The 23,028-nt window shown below is 41.6% G+C and overlaps 1 protein-coding gene across 3 annotated transcripts in view; it reads right to left on the bottom strand.

Moving 5' to 3' along the window:
- Positions 1 to 664: 664 nt before the first annotated feature.
- The window catches only part of il17rel (interleukin 17 receptor E-like), a 46,614-nt gene continuing 24,250 nt past the window's right edge, over positions 665 to 23,028 (bottom strand). For 2 of the 3 annotated variants that reach the window (XM_059986876.1, XM_059986878.1), the window contains 9 exons: positions 22,363 to 22,529; positions 21,006 to 21,050; positions 19,836 to 19,893; positions 14,435 to 14,583; positions 11,866 to 11,931; positions 10,417 to 10,474; positions 8,732 to 8,842; positions 5,989 to 6,043; positions 665 to 2,560 (listed from right to left, as the gene is read on the bottom strand). In XM_059986876.1, the coding sequence (XP_059842859.1) occupies positions 2,524 to 2,560; positions 5,989 to 6,043; positions 8,732 to 8,842; positions 10,417 to 10,474; positions 11,866 to 11,931; positions 14,435 to 14,583; positions 19,836 to 19,893; positions 21,006 to 21,050; positions 22,363 to 22,529 (746 nt within the window). In that variant the 3' untranslated portion in view covers positions 665 to 2,523. The remainder of the gene's footprint in view (positions 2,561 to 5,988; positions 6,044 to 8,731; positions 8,843 to 10,416; positions 10,475 to 11,865; positions 11,932 to 14,434; positions 14,584 to 19,835; positions 19,894 to 21,005; positions 21,051 to 22,362; positions 22,530 to 23,028) is intronic. The other variant, XM_059986877.1, reaches the window with a different exon arrangement.

Here is a 23,028-nt window from a genome sequence, read left to right as displayed (position 1 = left end):
CCTCCAAAGTGCATGACCATACACTTCCAGGCACCGTATTCTATCTGCCGACGGAGAGTTAAGAGCCTAGGCAGCCATCGGAATCACCAGACCTATAAATCAACCACATAGTAAAAGTAGACATCAGAACCTCTATAGAAATGTATCAGTTTTTAGGCCTCAAACTGAAAAACTTGTATATTAATACAAAGGACATTAGATAAGTAACCAGCAGCATCACCAGAGGTAGGCATGAAGGAGGGTCCTGCATGAGAAAAATGACAGAGAGAGGATATTCCAAAACTTGGAACCACAAACTTTGCCATTAATGGTGTTCTGAAGGAATTCCCATCAAATATCAACACACACAAAATGCTGGAGAAATTAAGTATGGGAGAAAGTGAACAGTCAACATTTCAGGCTGAGACCCTCCTTCAGGACTCAACTAAGTTTCCATTAATTCAGTGGAAATGTTAGAAACCAGGATTACTGCAGTTTGTAGTATGTTCGAATGTTGGTGGTCAATATGGGAGAAAATGGAATCCATTTACATTTACCAGGGCGGACTGACCACATAGACTTGTATTGAACTCTGACCATTCGGGCACAAGGACACAAAAAGCATTCATCAGTTGCACCAAAATAATTATTAACACAGTAATACAAAAAATAACTTCCTCTTTTATTTGCTTCTCTTTAAAAATTATAATGAAGTTCTATTTCACACACTTAGCAAATGATACTTTTTTCTATATATACACACAGTTAAAAAACAATTGGATTTTTGAATCTGCTTCCAGGTGCTTTTTTCAGTTTATAAATATATATATAGAAGATCAAGGAGGCACAGAACACTGAGATGGTCAATAAAAACACAATTGTAGAAGCACTTACATTTGTTTTTATATGTTAAAAACTCAAAAAACATTTCTAACAAGATATAACCAATTTTCAATGATTATTATTTCTTGTATCTCAGGAAACTTCTAACAAACCATTTCTCAATGATAGTTAATGAAATGACTCAAAGATAAGATTATACAAGCTCTATGTAAAAAATAACTTTTATATAAATGTTCCTCCCTACACCAGTTTGGCGCATTGGGCGGAATCCATTTTTTTATAACATTTGTCTGTTTTACGCGGCCGAGTTGCTAGCTCGATGCTCAACCCATCATAAGCAGAACTCATGCAAAGAAACTTCTATCTAACAGGTGTCTAAAATGTTAAATGGTTCTTCCAAATATTTGTTTCACTATGTGATGTAACAGTCGTAAATTATTCCCCCGAAATGGAAGGTGCAGATTCCAATTTAAAAAAAGTTTGTAATACTCAGTAACATTTGTTAATGTACACTTTCAAATGTCATGTTGATAATAAAACAAGAACAAATACAAAATAGTTCTACAAAATACAAAATTCATTACAAAATCTTTATTCACTATCACTTTTACTTTAATATAGAGTTTAAAATATTTATTTGGATATTATAATCTGATCATGGAAACATGCTTCCAAATTGGTTGTCACCACAAGTTTTCTTTTTAATTCAAATGTAAATATTTCTCAAAGTTACACATCATGGTTGAAGCTATGTTTTGATGTCACAGTAGCATAGTAGTTAGCAGGGTGTTATTACAGTTTGGGGAATTCCGGAGTTCGGAGTTCAGTTTTGGCATTGCTCCATAAGGAGACTCTGTATACCTTCCCAGTGGAATGCGTGGGTTTTCCCCGGGTGCTCTGGTTTCCTCCCACAGTCCAAAGAGGTACCAGGTAGGTTAATTTGGTCATTGTAAATTGTCCAATGATTAGGCTCAGGTTAATTGGGGTTGTGGGGTTGCTGCCAGGACACAACTCAGAGGGCCAGAGGGCATCCTCCATGCTGTATCACTACATCTAATAAAATAAAAAATTGAGATACTTTTTGTCTGCCAGATGTTGTCATATTTTAGGTAAGGTTGAAAATTAGATTGACTTTCCAGTAAAAAAAACTTTCTTCTCCTCTGCATAAGCACTGATATGTTAAGGAATCACAGAAAAGTAAAGCACAGAAACAGGCCCTTCAGCCCAACTAGTCTGTGCTGAGCCATTTAAGCTGCCTACTCTGTTGCCACTGAGAATTGTAAATGATTCAGATTTACAGTCACCCTCTGACAAGGATAGGTACACCAAAAAGTAATAGGTACAAGTAAACAGCAAAAGATGAAAAGATTTTTGTGATATCTATTTGCAAATAATAACTCACATAGATTTGACAGATAATATGAAGTTAAATGTAGTTTCGTTCACATATATCAGACTGAAATGATTGGTTTATTATCAGGAATATAACAACAACATCATCCTCCCATCTTCCTTTTTGGAAATCTTTAAGCAAACGAGAAGTGATTTATTTTTATCCTCGTCATATTCCAGAGGTGTAAATATCAGCATATCCACTCCAGTTTGAAGCAGTTTGTTTTCCCACCTGAACAGTTTAGAGTGAACTTCATCCTCGTTACATAACAAGATTCTTTGATTAGCTCAAAGTGGAACGGAGAACTTTCAAAGCTGAGAAATTTCTTTCACATCTGTACTGATGCTGAAAAAGAACAAGAAAGTTTCAGTGAGGAAAATACTGTAATGCAGCTTATGACCTGGGGTTTAACCTTGAGTAAACTGTATTTTTTTTTCCAATTCAACTGCCAAGTACAATCGTTATGCAAATTTTTGTGCAGAGGTATATATAAAAAAGCACAAACATAGTCGCATGTACACTCAATTCAAAAACAAAGTATGCCCCTAGGGTGAATTAGTCACACTGGAAATTTGGGCTCACTTACAATTCTTGGAGGAAGAGCCAGAACTTCAATCACAGGCACATTCTACGAAGTTTGGAATTTTTTAAAAAACACACATTTGCTTCTGTACTCCAGTCAAACTGGAAACTATTCTGTATTCAGTGGACTCCAGCTAACAGGGACACATCGGGACCAGTACATTTTTGTCCAATTAAGCGGCTGCCGCAAATAGCCGAAGTTTCAAGGAAATAGTTAAAAAGGTATAATAAAAGACAATCTACCATTTAATTGAGTAACAAATTATGCATTTAAATGAAATACAGAACAAATTAGGACACTACCAATAATACAACAGTACTAATGAACTGTGTATTAGTTCCGTAAAGTTGTCAGCAGGGGAATTCATCCCAAGTACACTGCTGTGTTCTTTTAATTTACTAAATGAACATCAGTGTAGAAACCTAGTGCAGATAATGGACTGTCTTCATACAATGCTTTCGACAATTGCATCCTCCAAATCTTCATCTTCATTGAAACATTCAAGATGACTACTGATACCTTCAAATTTTTTGTAGATCCTGACTTGCAAAGTAGTGAAATCATTTCATTTTCACTCCCAACTGTTTCTAGCTTCTCCAAGCCTGAATGCTTGAAACCACAGTGAGCAAAACAATTCTGAACTTTCTAACTGCTCAATTCTCACCAGCTATCAGTGAGAAAAATCATTGCTTTTTGAACAGAAATAAACACAACTGATGCTATTTCAGAACTGTTTGTTCTAAGCATGGTGTTTCTAACAGCCACAAAAACTGCACGCAAATGACATTGGTTAGAAGCCATTTGGCAGGAATCTTCTGTCCCAATTAAGCGATATATAGTGTCTCAAATAAATATAGGGAGTCCCAGCTATTGTATCAATTAGTTTTTGTTCTTATAGTGTCCCAAGTAAGTGGCTACCCCAATTAAGGGATGGCCCAATTAACCAAAATCCACTGTATTTTTAAAATAATTTTTGAGTAACTTAAATCAGAATTACTTATAAGTAGGTGTGTTAGATTTTTTAAAGTATTTTTAAAAATACTTTTAAAAAGAAACATCAGATGCAATCTTGGGTGGAATTTGTACCAGAGGTGCTAATTGCACCAATTGTAAAATCTCTTGCTGTAGATTTTAATAACTGTCTGGATGAAAACAAAGCAATATTAAAGGAGAAATGTCCAACAAAATACTGTCACTCTCCTAGGATTTCCTGACAATTGTCAAGTATCTGTTGGTTGGTTGGCTGGTTCTTCGCTTGCGAAGATCAGGAGGGAAGAAGAGTCCTCAGGAGCAACGGCACGATCATTGGTGACTGTCTAACACCTGTCCTTTGGTCCCTTCTCCATTGTGGTAGGATTTTTCTTCACTCCTGCACTGTGTAGGATTATAGTGAGGGTTGGTGCACGTGGACCAATTCCACTCTTAAGGCCGAGGGATGTCCCACAATGGCACCGCGAGCTACGATGATCGCAAGGCTGTGGGTTGAGTATCAGTTTTCCTTCTCCTGGACAGACTGCCTGGCAAGGCTAACGAGTCCCATCTACCTGGGTTTGGAATCAGAGCTGTCCTTCTCCAGGGCCGGTTGCCAGCCGAGGGTGACGAGCCCAGCCTGCCTACCCAGTTATACCGCTGGACACTCGGTCGTGCCACGACATCGCAAACTCAGCAAGAACAGGGATGCTGTGTGATGGTGTTGTTATGGGCACAGTAGTGTAGGAGAGACCATATGTGAGTGACCTCCTGCATGGCAAGCCGACAGCGGTCCTGAGCTGATCACTACACCTGGAAAGGAGAAGCTATGAGATGCTTCACCTTCCTTAAGTAAGCAGGACGTCCAGCCCAGGATGACCTGTTACAGTGTTACAGCATGGGTTATTCTCACCTTCCTGTCTTGGTTTACTCTCTTGGGTTACTCTCACCTTCCTGTCAGCTGGAACCACACTGCCCTTTGTCCCCTGACCTCTCTCATTAACAAGGTGTTTTCACCCACAGAACTACCACTCGCAGGATTTTTTTTGTTTGTTTTGTTTTCTGCACCATTCTCTGTTCTCAAACCTCCTTTGTGCCGTCGACCCCTACCATTGCCAGAGGGACCCCTGGACCCCAGGTTGAGTACCCCTCCTGTAAACTTCTGTGCGTGAAAATCCCAGGAGATCAGCAGCTCCTGAGACCAACAGTCTCTGGCACCAACAGTCATTCCACAGTCAAAGTCATTTAGATACATTCCTTCCCCGTTCTAATGTTTGGTCTGAACAACAACTGAACCTCTTGACCATGTCTGCTTGCTTTTATGCATTGAGTTGCTGCCACATTGTTGATTAAATATTTGCATTAAAAACCAGATGCACAGTTGTACCTAATAAAGTGACCACTATTTGTTCTTAATAAGTTATTTTTTTTAAATTAAGACTTGAGAGTGAGAGGACTCCTTGGAAGTTGTGATTTGTATATTTAAGGAATAAGACAATTGGGATACGCTATAGAAAGTTTCACTTACAAATATTATTGCTATTGATCTAATACTGATCTCAATTTCAAATATTGTTCATTCATTCGTTATCTGCCATGTCGTATGACATAGGTGATCATGGTCTTTCCATGACCACGATTTACCTTGCCAAATTTCTCTTGGCACGGAAGTGGTTTGTCATTGCCATCTTCTGGGCAGTGTCTTTACAAGACGAGTGATCCCGGACATTAACAATACACTTCAGAGATTGTCTGTCTGGTGTCAACGGTCGCATAACCAGGACTTGTGATCTGCACCAGCTGCTCATACGACCATCCACCACTTGCCCCCATGGCTTCATGTGACCCTGATCGGGGGACAAAGCAGGTGCTACACCTTGCCTAAGGGTGACCAGCAGGCTAGCAGAGGGGAAGGAGTGTCTTACACCTCCTTCGGTAGATATATATGTCTCTGTGTGTGTGTGTGTGTGTGTGTGTGTGTGTGTGTGTGTGTGTGTATATATATATATATATATATATATATATATATATATGTATATATCTCCACCCTGCCAACCTAGGTCATTAGCTTTGGTAATTTCTTCCATGCTAATCAATTGGAGATTTGAACAATGTCACTCACACACATTTATGCCACAAAGAATATCAGGTGTCAATAAACAACAAGAAAAGTCTTCTGTTATTTTAATGCTTCTGTTTTTCACTTTTAAAGTTCTCCTACCTTTTGGATAATTGGCCTGAATACAGGAACACTCTTTGGTAAGGCTGTCGAAGAGCTGCAGAAATATTGACTAATTTTAGCAATGATTACATTTAAAAACAAATAGCAACCACAACAGTACAATAAACTTTTACAGTTGATATACAACTTTTAACCCTCTGAGCAGATGAAACTAATCTCATTTAGTTTCAACGTTGACCTTGGAGCAAGGCTTCATTTGGCAACCAGTCATGACCGCAGCCAATGCTCAGCACATTTGCCAACCCTCGCCACACAGAGATTAATGGTCACTTTGATCAGAGCCCCTGCCACGCACCAGGAATTGGTAGTCACACTGTGCAATGCAAAATTGCAGTGAAGTAACGTAATGGCTATAACAATGCTTTACAGTGGTAGCAACCTGGGTTCAATTCCAGCTGCTGCCTGTAAAGAGCTGATACATTCTTCCCAAGACAGCATGGGTTTCCTTCAGCATGTAGGTTAATTGATCATTGTAAATTATCCTGTGATTAGGCTAGGATTAAATTGGGTAATTCCTAATTGGTGTAGCTCAAAGGGCAGGAAGGGCCTACTCTGCACTGTATAAAAGTATGTAAATCACAAGGAAACTATCATATTTCCTGGAACTGATTATGAATACATCTTTAACAATCTACTGTAAATGTCTTACAGTCAACATGTACAATCTCAGAATGACTCATCAATAACTAACAGTCATCTTAGCTCATGACAAATGCCACTATTTTCTTGGCAATTCGCAGTACTCTCTACCTGCCTTTGGCTGGTCTATCAGACTATCAAGTGAGAGCCAAGATGCAAATTTGGGCTCAATGCCTTTATCTGTTGGCCTGTAGGCCACGTGGCCTCCTTTTGTGGCAGACATTATGAATGTAACAGCAGGAAGATTCCATGCTGCCAATTTTACAATATTGCCAAGACTCCCCAGCACATCAACAAGAAAATTAATCCACAAGCTAATTAGGGAACAGCTGTCTCCTGCGATAGGATAATATCTGATAAGGGGAAAGTGGTTAGTGCTGAAATGTTAGTGGACCAACCACAAGAAAATTGTTCAGTTGCGTTGCTGAGGTCCTGTTTTTCAGCGCCTGACCTTGTTATCGGAGAGACTGCACACTCTGACTGGGATCGGAATCAGGTTTATTATCACCTGCATATGTCAGCAGTACATTGCAATAAGAACTATAAATTACAATATGTACAGTACTGTGTGAAAGACTTAGGCACAAATACATAGCTAGGATGCCCAAGGCCTTTGCACAGTACTGTATTTATCGATGTGGAGCAGAGAGTGAGCTTGTAAATCTGGCGGGAGCAAAGGATTTTGGAAAGTAGAGCACTATGAGAGGGGTGTGGGACTTCCAGGGTCAATAGGGAGGGGATGGTGGCATGGGTGCAGACACACCCAGCCCTGAGACACCAGGCAAGGTAATCTGATTCCAAACAATTGGTTTATTGATCATTACAAATGCCTGTCTTATACTTCCCACTCCTTCCTCTTTTCCCAACCATGATTCCCCTCTCTCTGCCCCTTCGCACTCTCAGTCCACGATAGAGACCCATATCAGAATCAGGTTTATCATCACTCATATATATCACAAAGTTCGTTCTTGTTTTGCAGCAGCAGTCCAGTGCAATACACAAAATTACTACAGCACTATGCAAAAGTCTTAGGCACCCTAGCTACATATATGTGCTGAAGACTTCTACACAGTGCTGTTTCTATATAAAAAAAATTAAAAGGAATGGAGAAAAGCAGTGAGGTAGTGTTCATGGGTTTAATGTCCATTCAGAAATCTGATGGCAGAGGGGAAGGAACTGTTCCTGAATCACTGAGTGCATGTCTTCAGGTTCCTATAACTCCTCCTTGATAGTAGCAATGGGAAGATGGCATGTCCTCTCCCATTAGGCCCTCATTAGTTTTCCTCACCAAAATATATATCCAAAGGGAATGGAATGAGGTATAATTCATATGAAGGCACAGGACTATTCCCACTCATGCTGCACTGAAAGGACTTTTGCCCCTCCTTTCATGAGCTTTTCTCACTCTACTGGGAGGAGAGTGCAAGTTCCATATTGTAGCCTGGACTTCTGGCTGATTGCCTGGGTTGCCCAGTGGTTGACCCAGCAGTGGCACAGGACCTGGCCACAGAGTCCAGCATTTTAACTCTGCTGCTCCTCCGTCTCCACCTGGTCACCACAAGCCCCAGTCATTTCCTGGTTGTAACTAAGCCGAGAAAAGGCAGAGTCTTTGCACAAAATAGGGATCAAACTGAGATTTGCTCAGGAGGTCAGATCAACACTTAACCTGAGCAGAGTCTGACCATAACCAGTCCAATTCACAATCTGAGCCCAAGATGCCTGACCCTACTTAGTGTGACCCAGTTGGCATGGAATCAGATTGCCAGCCACTAGAAATCACTGCCAGAAGGCAGCAGAGTCCAAGCTTAACAGAAGTATCTGAGAGGGAGATAAGAACTAGAGATTTGAATATGTAGTAGCTTCAATAGTCTATCTGTGAATTCCAAAATAAATCTTAAATAAATAAACAAAAATCTATGGAATGAGTTACCATGGAAACTAGACACCTATGAGAATAAGACTGAGATAAAGGGCTCCTGCTAGTTACCACAATACTTCAATCCATACAAATAGTGACAGCTCATACATAAATTGTGTATTTTATGTATAGTTGTATGCATTTATACTTCCATTCATTTCTCACCTGTGAATAGCATGTATCCAGAATAGATTAACAGAGTTATTGTAATCAATAGAATAGCAGTGATTGACATTGGCCAGAGAAGTCTTGGGGAAGCTGTTGTGTAGCTTTCTTCTGTAAGAGAAAGTAAATAAATTCTACGTAATGTGTACAAGAGTGTGTTAGACAGGGCTTCCCAATCTGGTTTATGCCCTGGACCAATACCATTAAGCAAGGGGTCCATGGTCTTCAGGTTGAGAACCCCTGGTGTAAGACATCAATATCTCACTAATATCCATTTTCTTTTCCTGCTTCTCTAACACGGAGGTACCAGTCGGGGAAGGGCAGGTGGGACCTGCATCTTTACTGACTCTTGCCTTCCATTGCCCCACTTGCTGTTACTCCTCAAGACTGTTGGTGATAAAGATCACAGTGGGCCTTTGCAAGAGACTAAGATCATTCTCCGATCCTTCCATTCTAGCTTCATGCATTTTTTTTATATTTGTGTCTCTTTCATGACCTATTTAGGTTTTGTTCTTTGTCGTAACCTACACAGTTCTCACTTTCTGTTACAGCCCGCATTCATCTTTTTCTCCATTCTCAAGTTAAATGAGTTTCATTCTCTGCCACAATTTACACAAGATTTGTTATCTGGTGTGATTTACTTAGGTCTTATTCATTACTAGAACCCGGTTTGATCCGCATTTCCACCAACACCTACACAGGTGTAGCCACATTTCTCATAGAATTTTACCGCTCTTCAAAGATCAATAACAGCCCCTTCTGATGCCGCAGCAGTATAGTTGTGACCTCATTAGGCCTGCTGGTGGATTTTTTGTCAAAAATCCTTGACCCAAGAAAATCTGCCATGGCTTTAGACTAGGTCAGAAGCTCCAATATGGCTATACCTCTTCGGCTGAAATATCATTTTGGACTCTTTATTACAACATGGAGCTGGGTGTCAATATCTCCGAGGGTCTCTCCTCGGACCAACATATCGATGCAGTTATATAGAAGGCACAACAGCGGCTATACTTCACTGGGAACTTGAGGAGATTTAGTGTGTCACCAAAGACACTCGCAAGTTTCTACAGATGTACGGTGGAGAGCTTTCTAACTGGCTGCTTCACCGTCTGGTATGGTTCAGGTGGGGGGGGGGGGGGAAAGGTGGTGGTCTTCCACCACTGCGCAGTATCAGTAAAAGCTGCCAAAAGTTGTAAGCTCAGTCAGCTTCATTGTGAGCATTAGTCTCCCCAGCGTCCGGGACATCTTCAAGGAGTGATGCCTCAAAAAAAAAGTGGCACCCATCATTAAGAACCCCCCATCACCCAGGGCATGCCTTCTTCTAGTCAATGAAGAGTTGAAATTGTGCCTTCAGGCTCCTGTGATGTTTGAGAAGCAGCCTCTCCCTTCTGCCCTGAGATTTCTGCATGGACACTGAACCCATGAACACTACCTCACTACGTTTTTTTTGCACTACTTATTTAATTTAGCTGCTGCATAACAATAAATCCCACGACATATGCCAGTGATACTAAACCTGATTCTGAAAAGTGGATGGAAATTGATAATGCAGTTTATTATTCTATTCTAACATTAAAGATAATTTATTATTATGTATTATACATTGTTACCAAATTACTTCAATCAGAGTTTTTTCATTGCATCAGCAATTTATCTCTTAGAAAACAGAAAAGCCAATTACTTACTGCAAAAAATGCCGCAGAACTGCATCCGAACAGAATATTCAATATCTGTCCGCCAACCCTGCCGAGACATATTATTTAGATCGATATTAAAAACTACAAACAATTATTAACTTTAAATAATATTAGGGTAAATTTCTCAGTCCAATTGACGAGTGCGTCATGTGAAGATTCAGGACTGAATCCTTGACCTACACATCATGGACAACCAACAGTGAGCGGCTTCCGAGAAATTCTGGTTGCAAAACAGAGGGAGACCACGTTGCCTCACCTGTCTACACCAGCACCCCACCAAATAAACTCTTGATTTCCATCCCCAGCCCCTTCTCCATAACTTTGTAAATCTTTTCTCACTGTGCAACTATCGAGTTCCCTAATGAAGGCCAGAGTGGGAACTGCCTCCCCCACATCAGCAGGTAGGGAATTCCGTATTCCATACACAGGATGCAGAGATATTTTCTCATGTCAACCCTCCTTCCACTGTATCCACACTATTCTATTGGATCCCCCAGGCCTCCCCTTCATCAAGGTAAGGACTCCCAGACTCGCCGATCTCTCTTGGTAACTGTGGTCCTTCATCCTAGGTACCATTCGTGAAAGTCATCCCTGTACCCTCCCCTTTCTATAATTAAGCAAGCTCAATATAACAGAACCGAACACAATACCCCAGTTGAGGCTGGTCCAATGATTTATAAAAATTAAACAGGTCTTCTAATCCTCTATCGATCAAGCTCTGAACTGTGTATGCCTTATTAACCACTTTCTCTACCTGCCCTGCCACCTTATAGTGTTCATAGTGTTATAGAAAGGTACAGCACAAAAACACTCCCTTTGACCCATCTAATCCATGCTGAACCATTTAAACTGCCTACTGTCATTAACCTGCACTGGGTCTGTAACCCTCCATTACCCCTACCATTCATGTACCTATCCAAACTTCTCTCAAACATTGAAATCGAGCTCACATGCACCACATGCACTAGCAATTCATTCCACACTCTCACGACCCTCAACCTTCTGAAAGATCTGGAGCTCATCCAGTTCCAGCTCCAACGCCTTAACATGGAGTTGTATAAGCTGCAGCCAAATAAACTTCTTGCAGATGTACTGTAGTTGTCAGGGACACAGGAGATTTCCCTGCCTTCCCACATTCCACTAGAAGAGCATTCATCTATCCTGCCTGGCATTTCTACTGTCCTAACCAGATTTTCCAGCTTGAACTTCCCACCAAGCCCTTAATCAATGTACTCGTAAGTACAAGATGAGAGACTAGAGTCTTATCTCATTCACACCCATCAGCCTAGCTTCTCTTGCACATGACTAAGGGGTTAAAAGATCACAATTATCCCCAACATTTTATTCCACAAAGAATTTCCTGCTCCCAAACCCAAAAAAAATGATGAGAGGAGAGATACATTAATACAATTTTTCTTTGAGACAGTCCACACATACCTGCACACAAATGTTGCTGTCACATTCATCATTAGGAAGGCTTAAAACTGCAGAATAGGCACCCATCTATAATGAAATAAGCTGTGTTAATATTTATTGCATTGATACAGAAACTAATATGAAAAATAGGAGCACTTCGCAAGCTATTTCAAATCTTTCTATTTACTAATTGATAGCCAACAATATTGCAAGAGAACAAAATGCAGGTCAAGAGATTCTGGTGTGCCAAAAAGGGGCAATTGCTGCCAGCCTTCATTGCCCCCAATATCCAGTTGGGTGCTACACGTCTTTTGTCTCAAAATACGCTGCCCAGGGAACAGGGAGAGGGCTGGTGTCAGGTACCTAATGCTTGGCACAGGCTGGTGATTAGCTGGGTGAAAGAGACAGAGACAGACAGAGGAATATGCCCTTCCGGCCCTTTAAGTTGCACCACTCAGCAACCCAAAACAACCCTAATTTAACGCTATCCTAACTAACCTAATCACGGGACAATTTACAAAGACCGATTCACCCTACATGGTTGGTCTTTGGACTGTGGGAGAGAATCAGAGGACCCAGGAAAGACCCATACATTTCACCGAGAGGACGTACGGGCACTCCTTACAGAGGATGTCAGGATTGAACTCTGAACCCCAACGCCCTGAACTGTAATAGCGTCACACCGAACACTATGCTACCATGGATATCCAGCACAACATGGACTACTTCCTCACGCAATGCTACATCAAGATGGAATGGCACAATTTGTTGCAATACCAAGTCAGAAGTCATGGCAGTCACACATGCACGTGTACTGGTGAGGGCTTAAATACATTTCCAGATATGGTTCGGACCAAAATTTACCTTATGCTAGCCAGTCTCAGTTTGTGGTACTGAAAAAAACACACAACTTAATTTTCTAAACAGCTTTATTTTCTGAAACTGCTTAATAAAAATGAAGAGTTACAGTTCCCCATCCTGTAGCATAGTTCTATTATTTCATCATATTGATAGCATCGTTCCACAAACTGAACAAACAAGAGAACAAGAAGAGACCATTCAAGCCAGATCTTCCATTTAGTGACATCAGGCCTGATCTACGATAATAACTTTTTGCCTTTTCTGAACAAAAATCACCAACTTAAATCTGAAACCACCATTTGAGCAAACATGAGGTACAATGTTTCAAAAAACTGCAGGATTCCACCATTCTCTCCATCGAGGAGGTGTTCCTAATTTCAATGTTGAGATGGCAGTTCCAAACTGGCCAACCAATAGATATTGTTTCTCCCTACCTTAATTTCTTGGATTTCATTTCCAGAGTTCTAGTCATTTGCTTAATCTGCCAAATTCTCTTCATAATCTCCTCAGACTTTCATGTAACCCCCCACTTTATAAATGTGGTGAGTAGTTGCAGGTCCAGTGCATATCTTGGTGGGGTTGGGAAGAAACCAATACCCTTTTTCCCATCTCTCCTGTTATCCTTTCTCTCCACCTCCTGCCGCTTCTAATGAATCTGAACTTCAAATGACAGGCAATTTCTGATAGTGCCTATAAACAGCACCTATTGATATTTGCTTGTCAACCTGTTAATGCTTCAGAAACATTACAAGTTTGACAGCTACACAGAAGGGAGCAGGGGTTGCCACGGTTCACATAGAACATAGAATAGTACAGCACATTACAGGCCCTTTGGCCCACAATGTTGTGCCAACCCTCAAACCCTGCCTCCCATATAACCCCCCCCCCACCTTAAATTCCTCCATGTACCTGTCTAGTAGTCTCTACTAGTAGGTTCCGCCAGGTTTAGTATCTGAGCCACACATGAAGGTCAGGAGCTGGAATTTGTTGTCAGAGGCTTTTTGAGACAAGGCTTGGAGAGCATTTTCTAGGTAGTGGGACCTCATCCCCACTACCTCCCCTAGCTACGACAACCGTAAGGATCCAAGCCTTGACAACCCTCTGGGATGTGCAATTCCAGACATTCATCACCTTCCGCAAGATGAAATTAATAACTGCCTTTGTAAATTATCATCTCCTTGTTTTATAACGATGTTCATTTCTTCCGGGCCGAGTCGTATAACGTGGGTGATCCTGGTCTTTCCATGATCATGATTGTTCTTGGTAAATTTTTCCACAGAAGTGGTTTGACGTTGCTTCCTTTGGGGAGTGTCTTTACATGGCAGGTGACTCCCAGCCATTATCAATACTCTTCAGAGATTGTCTGCCTGGTGTCAGTGGTCACATAACCAGGACTTAAGATATGTACCAGCTGCTCATACAACCATCACCACCTGATCAGGGGGCTAAGCAGGTGCTACATCTTGCCCAAGGTTGACCTGCAGACTAGCGGAGGGAAGGAGCATCTTACACCTCCTTTGGTAGGGGCATATCTTCACCCTGCAACCCAATTATAACTAGGACCCTTTGTTTTAAGTTTCTACCATTTAAACCCTACCCTGTTAGGATCATACATGTTTCAATAAAATTACCCTTTTCACAAAATTTACAAATATATGCTAATTGAAAATTTTCATGATGTCCATTTACCATGATTATTTATAAATGGAACATGTCAATATGAACTTACTGTTCCTGCGGTAACATGCAACTCCTTTATGGGTTCACAATTGTTAGCTGTAGTTCTGTTGCACAGAGCCATCTTAAATTCTGCTTTGTCTTGAGTCACAAAGGTAAGCTGCAGTTTATTTAGCTGCCCAGCGATGCTCATGTTCCAGCCTGCAAATAACCACAGTTGGGCCACATGTTACCTCATTTGGGACCAATGATTTCGCATCTGAATCAACTCCCTATTCTTTACTGAAAATACTTCTTGGCGGACGTCGGGATTGTGGGATAGCATAAAACAAGTTCAAAATATAGTTTTTTTTAGTGAGTTCAACAAAAATAGAAACCTGCAAAGAGAGAAATCTGAAAATTTACTGTCACCCAATTACACCTTCTCACAAAGCCAAATTATACCTCATTTGCACACCTTTTAAATGGAACAGGATTTCTCAGATATGGTCATATTAATACAATGGAATGAATTATTTATGAAAAATTCAGAATTAATCCATTAATTATAGAATGAATCACCTAATTATGAGTTAATTAATTCTGGAATGAATGGGAACGGAAAGTCAAATGGGCGGCTATGCCAAATACCTTTGCCGTCCATCGAGAGAGCCAGGTCACCACCCATTTCAACTTGATTTCCACACAAACATTTTTTTTAAATTTAGCGATGCAGTGCAGAATAGACACTTCTGGTTTGTCAAGCTGCACAGCGCAGCAACCCTCGATTTAACCCTACCCTCATCACGGGATCAATAACCAGATACAATGACTGATTAATCTACTAACTGGTACAACCTTGGATTGGGGGGGGGGGGGGCTGAGGAGGAAACCCGAGCACCCAGAGAAAGCTTATGTATCTCACAAGGATTCCTTGCAGAGGATGCTGGAATTGAACTCCCTACTCTGGAGTCCCGTGATGTAATAAGCCTTACTCTAATCGCTATGCTACTGCAGTGTCCAACATGTCTACTCATGGCTGCCTCTACTGCCACAATGACACTAAATGCAGATTGGAGAAGCAACATTTCCTCCTCTGTTTGAGTAGTCTCCAACCTCATGGCATGAACACTGATTTGTCTAACCTCCAGTAAGTACATCCATCAGTTCCCACACCCTCTCGCCTCTTTTTAGTGGTCCTCTAACCTTTTGTCCTCCCCTGCCTGCAAGATCTGCCCATCATCTCCCCCGGTTTCCCACTTCCTTCTCTTTTTCTCTTTTATTCGATGATCCACTGCTCTCTCCAGTCAGACTTCAACCCTTTAACTCCTCCACCGATCTCCTTCCAGCTTCTCACGCCATCTCCCTTGCCCCACCCAACCACCTTCACCCTCACCTGCTCTCACCTATCACCCACCAGCTTGTATTCTTCCTCCCCCCCTTCCCTCCCCACCTTCTCATTCTGGCTTCTGCCCCCTTCCTTTCCAATCCTAAAGAATGGTCTTGATCCTATAAATCACCTACACTTTTCTTTCTACAGATGCCGCCCGACCCACCGCATTCCTCTAATGATTTGTAGCTTTTGCTCAAGATTTCCAGCATCTTCAGAACCTCTTGTATCTTTGATACATCCTATCATTTCCCATGCAGATCATGTTTGCATATTTTTATGATCCATTAATGTACAGCCTGTTTTGAACAGGACATTCTGGTTACTTTTTCATTAAATGTTCTCATTTTTCAGCCAATTGTTTTTCTCTTGTATGACATCCAGGTGTTTGATTTATAGGGAGATTTCCTTGCCTCTGGTCATTATTGGCAGCTTTCAAGTTACTAACAAATGTTTTGAATTACTTGTTCTACTTCAACCTTCACTGCACAACACCCTAAAAATACAATACAAAAAATACCCATCAATTCAAAACTGGGAATTTAACTCAGCAATCTGAAATGTTGTTCCAGCTTATTTAGTGTTAGATGGCTTTCCTGGTCCCAAATTTCAACAAATGTAAGGAAACCATTCAAGTTCAGAGGGCGAGTGATTACTGTCCTTGGATATCTATGAGCAAGATTATTTCACTAATATTTTATTATCTATGTTGTACTGTGCAAAAGTCTTAGGCACACATGTATAGCTGCACAGTTCTGTACTTATCAATGTGGAACAAGAGCGAGTTTGTAAATCTGGCGGGAGCAAAGGATGTTGGGAATGGTGAGGGTGGAGCGCTGCGGGAGCGGTGTGGGACAGGTGGAAGAGGAGTGTTCGGGCAGGGGGTGTGATGGGGTGCAGACACACCCAGCCCTGAGACACCAGGGAAGGTGATTTGATTCCAAACAATTGGTTTATTGATCATTGCACAATGTCTCTCTGGTGCTTCCTAATCCCTCCCCTCTCCCTTCCACTCTTCCCAACCATGACTCCCCTCTCCCTGCCCCCTTCCCACTCTCAGACCACAACAGACACCCATGTCAGAATCAGGTTTATCGTCACTCACGAATGTCATGAAATTTGTTTTTTTTTGCAGCAGCAGTACAGTGCAAAACATAAAATTACTACAGTACTGTGCAAAAGTCCTAGCTATAAATGGTATATGTGCCTAAGACTTTTGCACAATGCTGTATTTCTCAGAACACGGAAGGAGGCACCTTACCCACCAGGTCCACGCCAACTCTCAGACAATTTCTTTCAGTCGCGGCCCTCACTCATTTCCTAACAAGTTGATTGTCTCCCACGTGTCCCTCAGTTCCTGCTGATCTTCCTGCCACCTACTTATGCAAAGACAATTCTATAGTAGCTCATTAAACTAGCAGCACAGCTTTAGGCAATGTGAAGAATATGTGGGGCATGTCGGTCTATGGCCTCCTCTTGTGCCAAGATGAGGTCATCCTCGGGGGGAGGAGCAACACCTTACAGTCCATCTGGGTATCCCCCAGCCTGATGGAATTAATATTGATTTCTCCTTTCTGTAAACAAATTTCCTTCCTTTATTCCCCACTTTGACTCTTAACGTCTTCTCGCCTGCCTGTTACTTCCCTTTCTCCTATGGTCCACTCTCCTCACCCATCAGATGTCTTCTTCTCCAGCCCTTGACCTTTTCCACCCTCCTGGCTTCTCCTAACACCTTCCAGCTAGCCTCATTCCCCTCCGCCCACCTTTCTATTCTGGCATCTTCCCCCCTTCCTTCCCAGTCCTGAAGAAGGGTCTCAGCCTGAAATATTGAAATTCTATTCATTTCCATAGATGCTGCCCAACCTGTTGGGTTCCTTCTGCATTTTGTGTGAGAGTCGTGCAACAGGAAAACTGATGGGCAGAAGAAGAACATGCATTCTCCTCACAGGCAGCACCCACAGATCAAAGCTAGGCCACTGTATAACAGCTACACCAACTGCTGCACCATCCTGCCACAAGAGTACAATCATGGAGCACAATTCCCTAGAATCAGAACATTTATGGATGCCTCATTAATGCAGCGGTTAGCACAACACTATTGCAGCTCGGGATGTCAGAGTTCAGAGTTCAATCCCAGCATCCTCTGGAAGGAGGCTATTGTATGTCCTCCTTATGGAACGTGTAGCTTTTCACCAGGTGCGCTCATTTCCTCCCACAGTCTAAAGACGTACTGGGTAGGTTAATTGGTCATTGTAAATTGTCCTGTAATTAGCTTAGGGTTAAATCGGGGTTTCATGGGTTGCTGGGCAGTGCTGCTTGACAGGCAGAAAGGGCCTAGTCTGCTCTGGGTGGATGGACAAATAAACAAACAAATAAGTAAGGAGACCATTCAGCCCATCACCTGTGTATTGACCAACATAAAGAGTGAATTAGCCCTCTCCCTGGCTCTTGTTCCATGGTACAGCAAGTTACAACTCTTCAAGAGCTCATCCTTCGTTGATTGAAATGTTTTCTTTTCAAATCCTCTCTTATCCTGCTGCAAACTAATTTAAATCCAAGTCCCATTAAATGATTAACTTGATCCTAAAGTAAACACTGTTTATCCTACCTGGACCTTTCACGAATTTATACATGTCAGTCAGATCTCTGTCTCCCTCATTTCAAACGCCACTCATAAATGCAGATCTCCGAGCTTTCCATCATACTCTGTTTATTTGTTGGGCCCTTCCAGCCCTTCAAGCTGTGCCACCTAGCAATCCCCTACCCCCCCCCCCATTTCATCCTAGCCTAATTATGGGACAATTTACAATGACCAATTAACCTACAAACCGGTATGTCTTTGGACCGTGGGCAGAAACCAGAGTATCCAGAGGAAAGCCACCTGGTCACGGGGAGAACGTACAAACTCCTCACAGGCAGTGGTGGGAACTGAACCTGTGTCGCCTGTACTGTAAAGCGTTGTGCTAACCACTACGACACCGTGCCGGCCCAGTGTTCTGGTCCATTTCTAATGCTAACACTTCCCTCTGTTAATACATTGATTTCAAATGACTAAGTAACCTGTTATTTTAATTAAACAGTTCACCAGTTTGTTTCATAGCTATATTCCAAGGAAGAAACATTTAAGGAGAAGTAAGTGGAACCTTAATTCTGGCATGGACTCACACCCAGGTGGTTCATTCCTGCTCCACGTAATCTTCCTGGACAGACCATCAGGATTGATGATCCAGTTTGTGAGGCCAGTCTTGGAAAGGCAGATTCTTCTGCAAGTGGGCTCGTGAGTAGAGAGAGTGTGCCCTGCTACGTGCTGAGAGCAGGGCTTCTGTGCGCTCCGGAGGTTTGGTCCTGAATACTCATCTTCCACTTTGAGTGGTTGTGTTGAGAGATTCCCAGGAGCCAGTAAGAATGCTGCATATATTCAAGGCAGCTTTGAGCACAGGCTTGGCTCTTTCTTTCACCCCTGTCTATCTGATAATCTCTTCTGTGACAGAAATTGAGACACAATGTCTCTTGTTAGTATGGTCCATTTATCCCTCCAACAAATTGGGAGAATTTCATAGAGGCAACATTAATGGTACCTTTCCAAGGCCTTGTGGTGTATTGCATGCACCAGAAGCAAACAGGAATGGCTCAATGGGCCAAGTGACCTAATTCTCCTCCTATCTCTTATGTTCTTAAGCATACAGGAGAGCAGGGATTCACTATTGTCCATGAGCCCTATGCCTAGCCTGAGGATCCTGGTCAAGAAGCAACCTCCTTCACATTTGTCCAACACTCCATACAATTCCATGTAAACCCAAAATCTGAATTGCAGATGCCCAGCTTGCTAATTCTGCGTATGCTGAATTATAAGAGATTCAGCAGATGCTGGAAATCATAAGCAACACACACACAAAATGCTGGAGGAGCTCAGCAGGTCAGCAGCGTCTGTGGAGAGGAATAAACAGTCAACACCTCTGGCCAGGACCCCTCATCGGGACTCAAAATTTATGTGCAGTCAGGTTACTAATAACAGAACAGATTGGAAATGAAACATGGCTCAACCCCACCTTTGCATCACGTCATGAGTGAAGTGTAAACTTACCTGGTAAATATCCATAAACAAAAGGACATCTGACCCAAGAACGTTTGTCCATAGTGAACTGAAAAATGTTTAAAGTATATATTACATATAGATTAGGGTGACATGCAAACATCAAACAAAAAGATGACAAACATCTGTAAAAGGCACTTTTTTATATTTGTACTGATGAGGCAAAGGAAGCTAAAACTTGGGTGGCACAGTAGCTTGGTGGTTACCATGACACTATTACTGTTCAGGGTGGAATTCAGGGTTCAATTCCAACATCACCTGGAACAAATTTGTCGGCTTTCTCCAGGTCCTCCGGTTTCTCCCAGAATCCAAAGACGTACAGGTTAGTAGGTTGATTCATCATCATCGTTATGTGACATGTCATATGACATGGATGATCACAATCTGTGGCCCTGATTGTTCCTGGCAAATTTTTCCACAGAACTGATTTGCCATTGCCTTCTTCTGGGCAGTGTCTTTACAAGTTGGGTGACCCCAACCATTATCAATACTCTGCAGAGATTGCCTGCCTGGTATCAATGATCACATAACCAGGACTTGTGATATGCAGCCATCCACCACTTCTTCATATGACCTTAATCCGGAAGACTAACTAGGTGGTACACCTTGCCCAAGGGTGATCTGCAGACTAGTGGAGGGAAGGAGCACCTACACCTCCTTTGGTAGAGACATATCTCCACCCCATCACCCATAGTAGGTTAATGGGTTATTGTAAATTGTCCTGTGACTCAGTTAGGGTTAAATCAGGGGTTGCTGAGCAGTGTGGTTCAAAGAAGCGGAAGGTCCTCTTCCACGCTGTATCTCCAATGTAATATGCTATAATATTAATATAAACCAGCTTTCAAGAAAATTAAAAATACTCTTCCTTTAAAAGCAGTTGAATATACCAACTCTTTTCTAATTTCTATCTTTATTGGTTTATTCTCAATTCTGTAGATGGTAATGGAGTGAAATCCTCAAGGTCAAACATTCAGGGGATTTATAGTTCAAAGGACTGAAACTATTATCCTGACTCGACACTTTGTTCAGTGATGTTGAAAATCCAGTGACAGCAGGCACAACAATATCCACCTTAGCTTTCCCGAGTTGGGCACAAGATAAAGAAAATCAGCTGGTTTTATGAATGGAAATCCAAGCATGAAAGTTTGTAAAATCTCTTACCTTCATGCAGAGCTTTGGGTGTGGATCTATGCGTGAAAACATGACCTATTCACCAGAGATATTGAATTAGCCAATATTATTTACAAGAATTAACTTTTGAAAAGAAAATTATACATAAAAAATTCAGATCTACATGAGGGAGGTCATACAGCTGTATGTCAGGTCTCACCGAAATATAGGAGCACCAGACACTAAATGACCCCAACAGGCTCACAGGTGAAGTGTCGCCTCACCTGGAAGGACTGTTTGGGACCCTAAATGGTAGTGAGGGAGGAGGTGTAGGGGCAGGTGTGGCACTTGTGCTCAAATTCACTTGTCCAACCATTGAAGCATTCCTGCAAACAATAGACTTTCAAGGATTCTTCGTCTCATGTTCTTGATACTTATTGCTTATTTATTTTTATTATTATTATTTCTTTTTGTATTTACACAGTTTGTTGTCTTCTGCATCTGGTTGAAAACCCTAGCTGGCTGGTCTTTCATTGATTCTGTTATGGTTATTATTCTATAGGATATTGAATGTGTCCAGAAGAAAATGAATCTCAGGGTTTATTTGTTGACATACATGTACTTTGACAATATATTTACTTAAGACTTGGAACCAGAAAGATGAACAACCATGGCAAGGCAACATGATGGTACAGTAGTTAGTAAGTTGCTTCCCTTCACTCCTTTGAAGTTATTCCCCAATATATTTCCTCCAGGTTACTAACAGATCAACTTGTCTGTTCAGATCAACAGTTCTACGAGTCTGTGGTGGCCAGTGCTATCATGTTTGCTGTTGTGTGCCGGGGCAGCAGCCTGAGGGTAGCGGACATCAACAGAATCAACAAACTCATTCGTAAGGCCAGTGATGTTGTGGGGGTGGAACTGGACTCTCTGACAGTGGTGTCTGAAAAGAGGATGCTGTCCAAGTTGCATGCCATCTTGGACAATGTCTCCCATCTACTCCATAATGTACTGGTTAGGCACAGGAGTACATTCAGCCAGAGACTCATTCCACCGAGATGCAACACTGAGCATCATAGGAAGTCATTCCTGCCTGTGGCCGTCAAACTTTACAACTCCTCCCTCGGAATGTCAGACATCCTGAGCCAATAGGCTGGTCCTGGACTTATTTCTGCTTGGAATAATTTACTTATTATTATTTAATTATTTATGGTTTTATATTGCTATATTTCTACACTATTCTTAGTTGCTGCTACTGTAACAAAACCCAGTTTCCCTCGGGATCAATAAAGTACATCTGTCTGTCTGTCTTGTAAACATAGTTTCTCCTCACTTATCTTGCCAAGTAAGTTCCAGAAAAATAAAATGTGAGATTTGCCATCTTTTTTTTCTAATTCCATTCCTTTACCTTTTGTTGTACTTTGTTGTGGAAGGAGTTTTGTAGATCAACACAATTCTCTTCACTTTCACCCATCCAACAGAGGTTTATATCAACATCTACAGGGCAGGATGGTTGCCACGACAACTCCTGCAGTTCATGATTGTATGTTAAGTCATTCCAGAGTTCTTCCGTATCTGAGTCAGATATCAGAAAAAGGATTGAAAATAATCAGCATTAATTAAAAGCTGTTGGAATATAGTGCATTCCCTCTTCTCTATCTCAGCATTAAAAGTCAAAGTCGCATTTATTGTCATCGACACAACTATGTGTATGCACGGGTGCAATAAAAAATTACCTGCAGTAGCATCACCGGGACACAGCATCATATAAACAGTATTCATAATAAAATCATAAATTAAACATAAACTATATACTATTTTCCAATTCAGAACACAATTAGAACAAAAAAAAGTCCATTTAAGTGGATGCCATGGTAGCACGATGATATTGCAGCCCGGAGTTCAGAGTTCAGAGTTCAATCCCACCTCCCTCCAAGGAACTTGTATGTTCTCAATGTGGAATGCATGGGTCTGCTCACACAGTCTGTACTGGTTAGAAGGTTAATTGGTCATTGTAAATTGTCTCCTGATTAGGCTAGGATTAACATTGGGGCTTACAGGGATGGAAGAGCCT

Source organism: Hypanus sabinus, chromosome 13 (genome assembly GCF_030144855.1).
Source record: "Hypanus sabinus isolate sHypSab1 chromosome 13, sHypSab1.hap1, whole genome shotgun sequence".
NCBI lineage: Eukaryota > Metazoa > Chordata > Chondrichthyes > Myliobatiformes > Dasyatidae > Hypanus > Hypanus sabinus.
The sequence above is the reverse complement of the archived record's forward strand: the minus strand, read 5'-3'. Positions and strand labels throughout refer to the sequence as shown.